Source organism: Scyliorhinus torazame, chromosome 2 (genome assembly GCF_047496885.1).
Source record: "Scyliorhinus torazame isolate Kashiwa2021f chromosome 2, sScyTor2.1, whole genome shotgun sequence".
NCBI lineage: Eukaryota > Metazoa > Chordata > Chondrichthyes > Carcharhiniformes > Scyliorhinidae > Scyliorhinus > Scyliorhinus torazame.
In genome coordinates, this window is record NC_092708.1 from 114,115,405 (window position 1) to 114,131,328 (window position 15,924).

Sequence of the window (15,924 nt, forward strand, 5' to 3'; positions counted from 1 at the left end):
GTCCCATATTTAATAGTGCAGAAACAATAGTGAAATGACGATAGAGGAGGAGGCAAATAAACAACTAATTTAAAACTGACAAATGAAACAAAAGTAGTTAATTAAAAGCATATTCAGGCATTGGATTCATTAAAAAGGGCAATCCTGTAAAAATGGAAACACAGGTAATGGGCTGGATTCTCCGCAACCCGATGCCGAAATCGTGTCCGGCGCCGGGGCGGAGAATCCATTCTCACTCGGAATCGGGACCGGCGCCAGATCCTCGATTCTCCGGCACCCGCAAAGCGGCTTACCGGGAAGTACGCCTCGCTGCGTATCCCCCCACCTGCAGCCATTGCTTGAGGCCCGCCCCGCTATGCTCCGCCACCAACCGGCTGAAGTCCCAACGGCGTATTTCTAACATGGTCCCAGCCATTTGGGAAACTCTCGGACTCAGTCCGCGGCCGCCATGGTCGGGAGGGGGCTGATTGGAGAGCAGGGTGGGGCTTCGGGGGGTCTGTTCCTTTATTGTGCAGGCAGTCCGGGTCAGGGGCGCGGCCGATCGGGGGCATTATTTCCGCGGTTCAGCTCCGCGGTCTGAGTCTGCCATGGAGCACGCGTGGCCGCTGGAGGCCACCGCTGTGAGCATTCGCGGCCTCTGACCTGGAAGTGCGAGGTGCCATATCTGCAGCTGGAGCTCGGAGCTTCACGCCGGCTTCCTGCTAGCTGACTGCAGGGCTGTGACTATATAGCCATTTGACGCCAGTTTGTCTGGGGACACAGTCCCTGAAACGGAGAATTCATATTTTTACCCAATGGCAAAAAAACACAATCAAATTGCAGGAATATTGTATTTGCAAATGTGCTATTTGTGAGACATTTTGGGGGTGATTTCATTGAAACCCTACAGTGCACATGGAGGCCAGTCGGCCCATCGAGTCTGTACCGACCCTTGGATAGAGCACCCTACCTAGGCCCACACCCCCACCCCGTCCCCGTAACCCTACCTAACATTTTGGATTCTAAGGGGCAACTTAGCATGGCCAATCCACCTAACCTGCACATCTTCGGACTCTGGGAGGAAACCGGAGCACCCGGAGGAAACCCACACAGACACAGGAAGAAAGTCAGAGCGATCTGGGCGTGCAGGCCCACAAATCTTTGAAAGTGGCAACACAAGTGGACAAGGTAGTCAAGAAAGCATCAGGAATACTTGACTTAATTGGACGGGGCATCGAGTATAAAAACTGGCAAGTCATGCTACAGTTGTATAGAACCTTGGTAAGGCTGCACTTGGAATAATTCTGGTCACCACACTACCAGAAGGATGATGTGGAGATGCCGGCGTTGGACTAGGGTGAGCACAGTAAGAAGTCTTACAAGACCGGGTTAAATCACAAGCTTTCGGAGCACTGTTCCTTCCTCAGGTGAATTCTTCAGATAACAGAAGGATGTGGAGGCTTTGGAGAGGGTGCAGAGGTGGTTTCCCAGGACATGCCTGGTCTGGAGGGTGTTAGACCCCGGGGTGGGGGGGGCTTCCGTTGTGGCCTGGCCCACGATCGGGGCCCACCGATCGGCGGGCCGGCCTCTCGAGCTGGGGGCCTCCTTTCTTCTGCGCCAGCCCCTGTTGCCCTACGCCATGTAGGGCCGCTCCAGTGCCGTGCTGGCCCCCTGTAGGGACCAGAATTGCTGATCCTGAGGCCATGTTGACGCTGTTGGGAAACGCGACGGCATTTCCGACGGTGTCAACACTTCGCCTCAGGAGCAGAGAATCCCGCCCAACATTTTCCATACCCAGGGGGCTGGGTTTCATGGCTCCCTCATGGAAGGGGTGGGGCTGGAAAATGCAGCGATCCATTCAAACGTCCATTGACTTTGGCGGGATCAGAAAATCCTTTTTTTCTTCTTTTTAAGAAATAAATTTAGTGTATCCAATTCTTTTTCTTCCCAATTAAGCGTCAATTTAGCATGGCCAATCCACCTACTCTGCACATCTCTGGGCTGTGGGGGTGAGACCCAGGCAAACACGGGAGAATGTGAAATCTCCACACGGACAGTGACCCGGGGCCGGGATTGAACCCGGGGCCTTGGCAGCATGAGGCAGCAGTGCTAATCAGTGCACCATCGTGCCGCCCATGGGATCGGAAAGCCCTGTCGGTGGAAATTACGAACCCGCATTATCATCACTAAGTACTTCCAGGTCAAAATTAATCTTTTTCTGCCTTGTTTCAACATTGTCTGACTATATCCCAGCAGAGTATCTAATTCTGAAGGTCCTATTTAGCCATCCTTCTAGGCTTGTTTTTGCAAAACCTGTTACTAATTAGATTCACATTCTATCTCTTTTTGTTATTCATGCACATGCACAACCCCCCCCCCCCCCCCTTCCCCGCAAGCGAACCAAGACTGCTTCAAACTCAGTTCAATTCAGACCTCCACATCCAACAGGAAACCTGCGGCGGTGTTCACTGTCAGCAGAACCAGATGGTCCCACCAGCGAGAACGGCTGAAAAATCCCACCCTCAGTCTTCAAAATGGCCCACATTAAACATTTTCTAAACACTTACACAAGCAAAAGGAGAACCAAATGTTTGGCTGCAACGTTTTTATGATTGACAAGAGTTTTGAAATCCTTTCCGTATTTTATTTGATTCATTTTGCTTACCACCTTAAGTAAAACATAGATATCAGCGAACTTCTTCACCCATGGATGCCTTCCATTAATCATGTGTAAAAAGGTACAGGTGGCACTCCAGACATCAGCCCTCCAGTCATGGCCAGCACTCAGAGCTACTTCCGGAGCCATATGTGTTGGTGTTCCAACTGGAGCTTCTCCTGAAGAAATAAACAGAGGTAAGGATGTTCATTCTGTCTCTTATGGGTGTGCACTTGGAGGCGCTCAGGAATGATGGAACAGTTATTTGAATATGTCAACAGGCACAAAAATGGGCATTTAACAGCCAGTGTATGGGCTTCCTGAGCTATGTGAAAAGTGGCGGCATTACAAAGCAAAAGCACAGTGAGCCTTGATCACTTTGTGAAATCGACAGGCTCGAAAGCCTTTAAATACTGAAACAGCACAGTTGCTTCACTTGGGTGAAAGGCTCCTGCTCACAGGAATTGTTCTGAGATTATACATTTGCTACTTTACGGGTAATTTCCAAACTTTTGGAAGCCCCTATTGTCACCTTGGACTTCACTTACCTGCTGGAACCTTCACTGCAGCAAGGGAGCAACTTATGCAGCTCCACCTTGCGCCTCTGACGAGGAGCGAAAGGGGCAGCGACAGAAACAGCAACGGTAGCAGGGGAACCAGCAGCTGTCTGTTCCTCAGCCAGGTGTCACTCCACAGGGCAGAGGAGGCAGACACGGAGATTCAGGTAAAAGGTGTTTTGTTTTGCTTTCAGGGTCTAGATGGGGTTCTTTAGGATTTCCCCTAAAAAATATATTTAATACTGTAGTTTGTAAACACCATTATGCTTTTGTTACAACTCTACGTACATCTCTGTAAATTTACACAAGGCCACACTTCTCCTTCTTTCCAGATCTCTGCTGCTTTGTCATGTGACATTGTTGTGGAAAAGGACAAGGATGGGCCTGAAATCAAAGTACTAAACTGGGGGAAGGCCAATTATAATAAGATCAGATAGATTTGGCCAGAGTGGACTGGGAGCAGACACTTTCAGCTAAATCTGTGACAGAACAGTGGGGTGCATTTAAGAAGGAAATAGGGAATACAGGGCCAATATGTTCCAATCAAGAAAGAGGGATGGGACCGACAAACCCAGTGACCCCTGGATGTCGAAGGATATACTGCATTGGATAAGGAGAAAAAATAAGGCTTACGGCATACCGAAGGCTCTAAACAGCAGAAGCCCTACGGGCATATAGAATGTGCAAGAGGGAACTTAAAAAGGTAATTAGGAGAGCAAAAAGGTGACATGAAAGGATACTGATAGGTAAAATAAAGGAAAATCCTAAGTTGTTTTACAACATTAAGGATAAAAGGATAACTGGGAAAAGAATAGGACTCATTAAGGACCACAGTGGTAATTTGTGTGTGCAGCCAGAAGATGTAGGTGGGGTTCAAAATGAATACTTTGTGTCGGTGTCACTAGTGAAAGGGCCGGTGTGGGTATAGACATCTGAGTGGCAGGAAGCAGACGGTGGTATTTGAGGGGTGTTCAAGGGGTGTTTGGCTTGGCATCGTAAGTGCACATCTAAATACTTCTTAAATGTTATGAGGGTCGCTGCCTCCACCACCCTCTGGGTAAAAAAGCTTTTCTTCATAATGATGCTTGTGGTGATATACATCACTGTAAATACACAAGGGGTTAATGTAGATACACGAGGACACTGTAAATACACAAGGGGTTAATGTAAATACACTTAGACTAGATAAACACTAGAGGGAGCACCAGAGACATCATGACACACAGACATTCAACCAATAGGTCAGTAAGATAGGACACGACCGATGGGCAGTCAAGACACACACACACACACAGACAGAGGTGACACTACCACAAGGGGGCTACCCATATAAAAGGACAGGGCACACATGCTCTTTCTCTTTCCATTGGTGACACTCAGAGAGACAGGTGTAGATCAGGGAAGCATCACACCCACCGCATGGATTAGAGCAGACTGGTTAGTTAATTGAGTTACTATAGTTAGATTAGCAGGAGAGTCGAACTCAAGTAGGAGAATAGTTAATGGTTCAATAAATCATATATTGAACCAACGCCTTCGTTTGGTGTATACTTGATCAGTTAATTGCATCGTGTGCAATCCGTGATACCCCAGGGTGAACAACACGACAATGCTGACCTGCTTCACATTCCTTCTTGTCTCAACACAGTGACACAAATCTGTTTCACATTCCTTACAGTCTCACAAATAAAGTTTTAAATGTGGAGATGGGAGGAGTAATAGTGCAGTTCAAAGAAGGTGGGTCAAAGCTTGATCTGCCTCTCCCAAGTGCTGCCGCTACACCCAACCCCCTAGCCAAAGCTACCTCCTCTAGCCACCTCTAACTTCTGCCTGATTGCTCAACCCCCTGACCCAATAGGTTGCCACCCTTTCCCAATTGTGTCCCCTCCCAATCACAACTCCTTCCTGTCCCCTTTAACTACTGAGATCTGCAAATGACATTGCAGTGGCCTAGCTCTTCCATTTCTCTTCACTAGTGAGTTGCCTGGGGAATAGGTGGCCGTGGTGCACCAGTGAAAATAATGAGGCCCAATATCTGATGTCCTTTTGGGTCTCACCATTCAGCTGCAGAAATTGTTCCTTGCCCCTTTCATGCACCCAAACCGTGTTCAATTTTAAATGCTGTATTACTAAAATGCATCAAGAACTTATAATTACATTGTACTTCACTAGGGCGAGGGTGGGGAAAGGGTAAAAACAAAAGACATCATGAAAAGGCTTTTAAAGGCCAGGAAAGAGGTAACAAGTCTGTGTGATTTTAGGAATAGAATTCCAGACAGCAGGAGTATTTTGACTGAAAGATCAGCCTCTAATGATGCAGCTGAGAGCACAGCTGCACTCTCATTATAATGTAAATCTATATTTATAGCAGCTATAAACATTCCTTTTCATGACTCTTTTCAATTTCTGCTTCATTACAGGTAAAATGCTTTCGTATTAGCAAAGCAAACATTCAGCTACCATTGAAAATTGATGCGGGGAATTTTCATGATCAATGCTCCTCCCATTGCTGATTCCTTAATTTAACTTAAAAGACAAAAGCCTTGAAATTCTCGTGGTCAGAAAAGGCAGTAAGTAAAATTTATAACCCAGGATGGCGAAACATTGGGAAGAATCTTGATCTGGAAAAGTTCTACCCCATTTACAGCTCAGTGTTAAAGGGGGGATAAGGGCTTGGTAGGGTCTTACGTCCCATCATGCCTTCAGTTGGCCCAAGTAGAAGGTTGTCATCCTGGAGGCATTTAAGGCCACAAACATTTGCTAGGGATAATGGCTTTGCTAGGAACTAAATAATTTCTGGTGGGACGGTAGCACAATAGTTAGCACTGTTGCTTCACAGCGCCGGGGTTCCAGGTTCGATTCCCGGCTTGGGTCACTGTCTGTGAGGAGTCTGCACGTTCTCCCTGTGTCTGTGTGAGTTTCCTCCGAGTGCTCCGGTTTCCTCCCACAAGTCCTGAAAGATGTGCTTGTCAGGTAATTCGGACATTCTGAATTCTCTCTCCGTGTACCTGAACAGGCGCCGGAATGTGGTGACTCGGGGCTTTTCACGGTAACTTCACTGCAGTGTTAATGTAAGCCTACTTGTGACAATAAAGATGATTATTATTATTGCAAAAGGCATGGAGCCACCTCCAGCACAGGACCTGTGGAATTGAATTGGCAGATTGAGATGGATGCTACTGAAACGCCCTTCCTGTCATGTCAGTGTCATGTCAATGTTCTTTCCCCTGGGATTTGGGACTGGTTCCCTGCTTTTGGATTAGGAAGGCTGAGGTTTCTACTCCACTAATTCTGAATTGGCAGAGCAAATAATTTCAAGATCAGAGGTATGCCATTCGCTCTCATTTATCGCATCCTCATTATCCAAGGGTTGCTAGTCATAGCTCTATGATACCATGTTAGGTCAAGTAGAAGGGGCAGGCTCCAAGAACTGCCCCAGTTGCCCCAGTTGCCACCAGGATATCTTTTAAACATCTCTTTGATTTAACAAAGATCAAGATTGCATGTGAGGTTGCAAACGTCTGATTAGCTGTTGCCATTTACTATCTTCAGCTTTCAGCTCTGTATCTGTAGGTGAGACCTCTCTGGTCCTTTGTGCCATTATATCCTTCATGCCCATTGTGCAAGCAACAATTCCAATTCCTCATTTAAACTGAGCCCCACAACTATAATCTGGCTTGAAAATTTGGAAGCATTTGGTCAAACTACCTTCCTAATACATTGGATAGTAACTAAAAGTAAGTATACACTAGAAGAAAACTCGAGCTGTTTTACCTTTGGGTGTGAACTGTCCCAGTGGTAACTTTTTAGCAAATGTAAAGTCACAAAGCAAAAGCCGCTGTTCAGTGTCTGAGAGAAGAATGTTGTCGCCTAAAAGATTTTAAAAATATTGTTATTAAAAATCATCACAAGGTTGCTTATTCTCTATTTGTTTGCTATTCTGCAAATCACTTGGGTACTAAACTAATGAAAAGAAGACAATTTAATAAGTCTTTTTCATAAATGTAGTTTACAGTGGATTGAAATTTGCTATTGAATGTGGTAGAACACGTGGTAGGTTTAGCTGATGAATAACTATTCAATCTCCTCCTTCCATAACATGGACACGACAACTTTCTCAATTTAGCATTGAGCCAATTGTGAAATAAGCCCAGTTTCCAGATCTCATCCATCCTTCTGGGCAACTAAAGTTGGCTTTGTGATTCCCAGCTTGGCAGTAACAGGAAAATAGTGTTTAGATGGTTTTATTTTTATTTTTCCTGAAGGGTTGGGGAAATCTAATTACTCCTTTGTATGTAATGTAAAGAAAAGATCTGGGTGGGCAGCTCGAGTAATGGGATATTGCTCAATTGCAATCCTACTCTCATGTTTTAATATTGTTGTTGATGACAATTGCAAACCAACCAAAGCAACTTCTTATATTTTAAATATTCCTTTTATCACCATCAGACTTGTTTCTATAGAGTTTCAGAAGTTTAGAAATAATGGGCAGAATTTTCTTTGAAAATGGCGGTCAGGTTCTGATTGAATAACAGGCAAGTTTTCCTCCGAGACCATCCCACACTTTGCCATTTTTTAGAAGGGGAGTGTGTGTTTTGCACATTCATCATGAGGGGCAGGGCCTAAATGAAATGAAATGAAATGAAAATCGCTTATTGTCACGAGTAGGCTTCAATGAAGTTACTGTGAAAAGCCCCTAGTCGCCACATTCCGGCGCCTGTCCGGGGAGGCTGGTACGGGAATTGAACCGTGCTGCTGGCCTGCCTTGGTCTGCTTTAAAAGCTAGCGATTTAGCCCAGTGAGCTAAACCAGCAGAAGCTGGCAAGCCCAGCGTCCGCGACTTGAAGCAAACCCCCGCCAGGGACTACTTACAGGCTTCGCCCCTTCAGACCCTGCTCCTGGCAGTGCCAACCTGGAAGTGCAAAGGGTACTAGGGCACTGCTCTGCCATGTCCCTGACCACCCGGGGGCCACATTGGCCTCCGAGCCCCCAGCATGGTCATTATGTCTGGTCTCCACTTTTGGAGACAGTCATGACTCTCATCGTTGTTACGTCACACTGGTGGGTGGGAACATCTGACGTTCCAGGAAGATTGGGTGTTAAGCATCATGCCCTCACTGGGCATGAACCTGGTTATGTCGCCAGCCCATTGCTAATCCCGTTATGGTCCTCTCACGAGAATTTTCAGCCATAATGGGATTTGCACCTGTGCCGAATGGGGGTGGAAAATTGCTGCCAATATTTATTCTCCTTTGGACTTGCACTTTGATATTGGATCAGCCACATTTGGTTCCATTCTAACAACATAATTACTTATATTGGGAATTAAAGTGGCTGAATCCCCTGGGCAGTATGTTTAAAATGTAGACTTGGTGCCAGCAGTGGAAAATAACTAGTGCAGCATTCAGCCATTTCCCCAGGTGATGAGCACTTACTGCTCACTCACTGGATAATAAAAGCTATTAGTCCTCTGAAAAATCTAATAGAAATACAGTTACTAGTAATAATTTAATAAATGCTCAATCTGTCAAAATAGTGAACCATTATAATAAGGCAACAATACCCATGTCATTTATTAACCAGTAGCAAACAATGGCATGAAGCTTTCTTCTACCTTTCACATCATTGTGAATGATGCTGCATCGGTGCAAATAGTCCAGGGCGTCCAGAACCATTTTGAAGTATTTTATGGCTACGTTGTGAGAGAGGCAATGCTTTCTCTTTATTAGTTCACTTAATGTTCCACCTATACGGAAAGAAGGACAAATATATACAAGGTTTCAATTAAAATGTAAAGAGAACAATAATTAAACTGTTGGAAATAAGGTCAGGTTTCTCTTTTGCTTAAAGAAAGGCGCACTTATCAAGTTTGCAGATGACATTAAGACTGTGTGCGAGTGTCAGGACTGTCGACAATGTTTAAATGCTCCAGGTAGACCTCAATGCATTGGTGAATTGGGCCTGTGATTAGCAAGTGATGTTTAAAATGAGACCATGCTGCTTTATAAAAGCATGCAAGGGGAATGTTGAACATGCATTTATCCTTACTGCTGAGAGAAAAACATTAAAGAAAGAGATCTGGGTGTTTTATTGCAGTGTTCGTCAAACTTTTTTCCCAGCGACCCATTTTTACAGAATGGCCGACTCTCGCGACCCACATCACATTCACAATTGATGCTCCATAATTACTTTTTAAAACATCACGCTCATTGTTGACACTTCTGTATCATTAAATGTAATGTTTCACCATGAAAGGACTGTTCTAACTTGACACCTTGCTAAAGGGTGTAACTGAGGGTTGTCTGATTATTTTATATATTCACACCCATTGTTAGCATTTGGAGAATTGCGTGCAAGCGCTGGATGGATTAACAGGCTCAATATTACCCAGTTTTAACAAGGCCAAGTTCACTCATTCAAAACCTAACATGACCTCGGATAGGAAATTAAACTTTAAAATTTCCACTTCAGAAACAGGAGCCCTAACTGCTGAACTAAAAATACGGTCAGGCAGAGTTTCACTGGACACCTGTCAGTACCTTTTCCCAGGTAGATATGTAACAGACTGAAACATGCTTAAAAAAAAACAATGCTGGGCACAACTCAGCTGACCAATATCTGCAGACACATTCCATTCTATATACCTGCAACATTTTACCAGCTCCTGTATACGAGTATAGTTTAGTCACCAGCTAATGCCAACCTTGGCGAACAATTTAAGTCCCGATAAAGCTAGAAACAAAGGCCCTTGTGGTACAGAAACCAATTCAGCTGATGGAGTCCGTGTAGCCACATGGTAGAGATGGATGCTTGGGGATGAGTGCCTGGGAAGAGGGGGTGGGGAGATGATGAAAGAAAGAAATGCATCTTGAAGGACAAGAGCCCCAGTGTGGAGAGACAATTCGGAAGTGATGGAGTGGACATATGTCCGGGTTAACCGAGAGAATGATAAAGGACACATGGGATTCGTTAGTGACACACTGAACTCCAGAACTAATACTGATCCCAATGCTGACCACAGTAGCAGGGAATGCCATCCAAAGAGAATTTTACAGGTCACTGGCTGCAAACTGCCTCACCTACACTGTGGCCCAGAGAGGAAGGGAAATCCATGGCACCAACTTCTACATCTGCCTCATGTGGTCATATACTGCTACAGTGAGAATTTATCTAACGAGAAAATGGAAAAAATGGTCAGGTGATCTTTGGCATCATTTTTGGTGACCTTTTGGTGACCCATTCAACACCATCCCGTGACCCATCCACGGGTTGCGACCCCCACTTTGAAAATCACTGTTCTAGTGCATTGATTTGTTGTGAACAATGCTGCCTCCGAAGAAATCGAGTGAATTTCGGCCATTGGATTTCGGCGGCAGCGGTGCGCAGGGGCCTTCTGGGAGGTGAGTAGTTAGTTTAAAAGCTCTTACCTTTACAGGAGCAGCCCATTGGATTTCGGCGGCAGCGGTGCGCAGGGGCCTTCTGGGAGGTGAGTAGTTAGTTTAAAAACCTTACCTTTACAGGAGCAGCCCATTGGATTTCGGCGGCAGCGGTGCGCAGGGGCCTTCTGGGAGGTGAGTAGTTAGTTTAAAAACCTTACCTTTACAGGAGCAGCCCATTGGATTTCGGCGGCAGCGGTGCGCAGGGGCCTTCTTGGAGGTGAGTAGTGAATTTAAAACCACTTACCTTTACAGGAGCAGCCCTTTGGATTTCGGCGGCAGCGGTGCGCAGGGGCCTTCTTGGAGGTGAGTAGTGAATTTAAAACCACTTACCTTTACAGGAGCAGCCCATTGGATTTCGGTGCGCAGGGGCCTTCTTGGAGGTGAGTAGTGACAGCAGTTTTATTTGTTTTTATATAAGGCGGGAACCGGAAGTTCTACCTCTGGCAAGTGCCCCCCCCCCCCCCCCCCCCCCAACCAATAAATTCTGGTGGAGAGGATAGTTGACAGTAACTTTGCAATTTAAAAAAAAAAGTATTTAAAAAAAAAAAGAGACAAATTTTAATTTTAATTAATTGACGCAATGTCAGTTAGAGGGGTGCTGTGCTCTGACTGTGAGATGTGGCAGGTCCGGGAGGCTTCCAGCGTCCCGGGTGGCTTCATCTGCAGAAAGTGCACCCAACTGGAGCTCCTCACAGACCGCATGGTTCGGTTGGAGCAGCAATTGGATGCACTTAGGAGCATGCAGGTGGCGGAAAGCGTCATAGATCGCAGTTATGTAAATGTGGTCACACCCAAGGTGCAGGCAGAGAAATGGGTGACCACCAGAAAGGGCAGGCAGTCAGTGCAGGAATCCCCTGTGGTTGTCCCCCTCTCGAACAGATATACCCCTTTGGATACTGTCGGGGGGGATAGCCTATCAGGGGAAAACAGCAGCAGCCAGAGCAGTGGCACCACGGCTGGCTCTGATGTTCAGAAGGGAGGGTCAAAGCGCAGAAGAGTAATAGTAATAGGGGACTCTATAGTCAGGGGCACAGATAGGCGCTTCTGTGGACGTGAAAGAGACTCCAGGATGGTATGTTGCCTCCCTGGTGCCAGGGTCCAGGATGTCTCCGAACGGGTAGAGGGAATTCTGAAGGGGGAGGGCAAACAGGCAGAGGTCGTTGTACATATTGGTACTAACGACATAGGCAGGAAGGGGCATGAGGTCCTGCAGCAGGAGTTCAGGGAGCTAGGCAGAAAGTTAAAGGACAGGACCTCGAGGGTTGTAATCTCGGGATTACTCCCTGTGCCACGTGCCAGTGAGGCTAGAAATAGGAAGATAGAGCAGACAAACACGTGGCTAAACAGCTGGTGTAGGAGGGAGGGTTTCCGTTTTCTGGACCACTGGGAGCTCTTCCGGGGCAGGTGTGACCTGTATAAGATGGACGGGTTGCATCTAAACCGGAGAGGCATAAATATCCTGGCCGCGAGGTTTGCTAGTGTCACACGGGAGGGTTTAAACTAGTATGGCAGGGGGGTGGGTACGGGAGCAATAGGTCAGAAGGTGAGAGCATTGAGGGAGAACTAGGGAATAGGGACAGTGTGGCTCTGAGGCAGAGCAGACGGGGAAAAGTTGCTGAACACAGCGGGTCTGGTGGCCTGAAGTGCATATGTTTTAATGCAAGGAGCATTACGGGTAAGGCAGATGAACTTAGAGCTTGGATTACTACTTGGAACTATGATGTTATTGCCATTACAGAGACCTGGTTGAGGGAAGGGCAGGATTGGCAGCTAAACGTTCCAGGATTTAGATGTTTCAGGCGGGATAGAGGGGGATGTAAAAGGGGAGGCGGAGTTGCGCTACTTGTTCGGGAGAATATCACAGCTATACTGCGAGAGGACACCTCAGAGGGCAGTGAGGCTATATGGGTAGAGATCAGGAATAAGAAGGGTGCAGTCACAATGTTGGGGGTATACTACAGGCCTCCCAACAGCCAGCGGGAGATAGAGGAGCAGATAGGTAGACAGATTTTGGAAAAGAGTAAAAACAACAGGGTTGTGGTGATGGGAGACTTCAACTTCCCCAATATTGACTGGGACTCACTTAGTGCCAGGGGCTTAGACGGGGCAGAGTTTGTAAGGAGCATCCAGGAGGGCTTCTTAAAACAATATGTAAACAGTCCAACTAGGGAAGGGGCGGTACTGGACCTGGTATTGGGGAATGAGCCCGGCCAGGTGGTAGATGTTTCAGTAGGGGAGCATTTCGGTAACAGTGACCACAATTCAGTAAGTTTTAAAGTACTGGTGGACAAAGATAAGAGTGGTCCGAGGATGAATGTGCTAAATTGGGGGAAGGCTAATTATGACAATATTAGGCGGGAACTGAAGAACATAGATTGGGGGCGGATGTTTGAGGGCAAATCAACATCTGACATGTGGGAGGCTTTCAAGTGTCAGTTGAAGGGAATACAGGACAGGCATGTTCCTGTGAGGAAGAAAGATAAATACGGCAATTTTCGGGAACCTTGGATGACGAGTGATATTGTAGGCCTCGTCAAAAAGAAAAAGGAGGCATTTGTCAGGGCTAAAAGGCTGGGAACAGACGAAGCCTGTGTGGCATATAAGGAAAGTAGGAAGGAACTTAAGCAAGGAGTCAGGAGGGCTAGAAGGGGTCATGAAAAGTCATTGGCAAATAGGGTTAAGGAAAATCCCAAGGCTTTTTACACGTACATAAAAAGCAAGAGGGTAGCCAGGGAAAGGGTTGGCCCACTGAAGGATAGGCAAGGGAATCTATGTGTGGAGCCAGAGGAAATGGGCGAGGTACTAAATGAATACTTTGCATCAGTATTCACCAAAGAGAAGGAATTGGTAGATGTTGAGTCTGGAGAAGGGGGTGTAGACAGCCTGGGTCACATTGTGATCCAAAAAGACGAGGTGTTGGGTGTCTTAAAAAATATTAAGGTAGATAAGTCCCCAGGGCCTGATGGGATCTACCCCAGAATACTGAAGGAGGCTGGAGAGGAAATTGCTGAGGCCTTGACAGAAATCTTTGGATCCTCGCTGTCTTCAGGGGATGTCCCGGAGGACTGGAGAATAGCCAATGTTGTTCCTCTGTTTAAGAAGGGTAGCAAGGATAATCCCGGGAACTACAGGCCGGTGAGCCTTACTTCAGTGGTAGGGAAATTACTGGAGAGAATTCTTCGAGACAGGATCTACTCCCATTTGGAAGCAAATGGACGTATTAGTGAGAGGCAGCATGGTTTTGTGAAGGGGAGGTCGTGTCTCACTAACTTGATAGAGTTTTTCGAGGAGGTCACTAAGATGATTGATGCAGGTAGGGCAGTGGATGTTGTCTACATGGACTTCAGTAAGGCCTTTGACAAGGTCCCTCATGGTAGACTAGTACAAAAGGTGAAGTCACACGGGATCAGGGGTGAGCTGGCAAGGTGGATTCAGAACTGGCTAGGCCATAGAAGGCAGAGGGTAGCAATGGAGGGATGCTTTTCTAATTGGAGGGCTGTGACCAGTGGTGTTCCACAGGGATCAGTGCTGGGACCTTTGCTGTTTGTAGTATATATAAATGATTTGGAGGAAAATGTAACTGGTCTGATTAGTAAGTTTGCAGACGACACAAAGGTTGGTGGAATTGCGGATAGCGATGAGGACTGTCTGAGGATACAGCAGGATTTAGATTGTCTGGAGACTTGGGCGGAGAGATGGCAGATGGAGTTTAATCCGGACAAATGTGAGGTAATGCATTTTGGAAGGGCTAATGCAGGTAGGGAATATACAGTGAATGGTAGAACCCTCAAGAGTATTGAAAGTCAAAGAGATCTAGGAGTACAGGTCCACAGGTCATTGAAAGGGGCAACACAGGTGGAGAAGGTAGTCAAGAAGGCATACGGCATGCTTGCCTTCATTGGACGGGGCATTGAGTATAAGAATTGGCAAGTCATGTTGCAGCTGTATAGAACCTTAGTTAGGCCACACTTGGAGTATAGTGTTCAATTCTGGTCGCCACACTACCAGAAGGATGTGGAGGCTTTAGAGAGGGTGCAGAAGAGATTTACCAGAATGTTGCCTGGTATGGAGGGCATAAGCTATGAGGAGCGATTGAATAAACTCGGTTTGTTCTCTCTGGAACGAAGGAGGTTGAGGGGCGACCTGATAGAGGTCTACAAAATTATGAGGGGCATAGACAGAGTGGATAGTCAGAGGCTTTTCCCCAGGGTAGAGGGGTCAATTACTAGGGGGCATAGGTTTAAGGTGAGAGGGGCAAGGTTTAGAGTAGATGTACGAGGCAAGTTTTTTACGCAGAGGGTAGTGGGTGCCTGGAACTCGCTACCGGAGGAGGTAGTGGAAGCAGGGACGATAGGGACATTTAAGGGGCATCTTGACAAATATATGAATAGGATGGGAATAGAAGGATACGGACCCAGGAAGTGTAGAAGATTGTAGTTTAGTCGGGCAGTATGGTCGGCGCGGGCTTGGAGGGCCGAAGGGCCTGTTCCTGTGCTGTACATTTCTTTGTTCTTTGTTGTTCTTTGTTAATAAGATGTTGGGGGACATTTGCAGGAGATATTGTCTACAAGGCAAAGCTTATTTTGGTCTTATACAGGCCTTGGCTCTGGGAGTAGGTTAGTTCCCGTTCCTCTTGAGCCAGCCTTTGGCTGGCAGGCAGGATCCAGCTTCTCAACATGCTTTCATTTTCTGCCCATTTAAATCCCATACCCTCTTCTCCATGTTAATATTCTCCTCACTGCATTCAGTTTTGGCTGAGAGACTTTGGGAAGATTGAATCAGATGGTCACTGGATGAATTCCCAATCTGAGCTGATTCTACTCTTTAGAGAATTGTAGATTTGGGATGACACGATTGAGATTTCTAAGACAATAAAAGGATTATGTGAAAGTTGGAAGTTTGTTCTAGTTAAATAGGTAAGGGAGGACCATGGGTCACAATTTGAAATTGTACAAGGCCTGAACTAGGTTAAATGTGAGGGGATGGTTATTTTCCCAGCATGGTGGACTCTGTAGCAAACTGGCAGCTTGCCTGATGCAGGTGGATTCATTGAACTCCTTCAAGCAAGAACTAGACCTGTTTCTGGTTGGAGCAGCAATCATTTCATTAAAAAGTTGAGTGTTGCATAGAATTATCAGGGCCAGAGTGATCTGTTAGACTTGTATTGATTGCCTAATGGATTTCCTAGAATTCTTTCCCAAATTTCCCTGGGTTTTTAATCTCTCCAAAGAGATCACATAGATGCTGGTGAGGTGCAGAGCTGATATACAAAGAACAACAAAGAACAAAGAAC

At 46.3% G+C, this 15,924-nt stretch overlaps 1 protein-coding gene across 1 annotated transcript in view; it reads right to left on the minus strand.

Moving 5' to 3' along the window:
- Window positions 1-15,924, minus strand: part of LOC140406771 (uncharacterized) — a 104,459-nt gene that overhangs the window by 22,601 nt on the left and 65,934 nt on the right. The window contains exons 7-9 of the mRNA XM_072494705.1: window positions 8,807-8,938; window positions 6,967-7,062; window positions 2,645-2,814 (exon numbers count right to left, since the gene is read on the minus strand). Of these exons, the coding sequence (XP_072350806.1) occupies window positions 2,645-2,814; window positions 6,967-7,062; window positions 8,807-8,938 (398 nt within the window). The remainder of the gene's footprint in view (window positions 1-2,644; window positions 2,815-6,966; window positions 7,063-8,806; window positions 8,939-15,924) is intronic.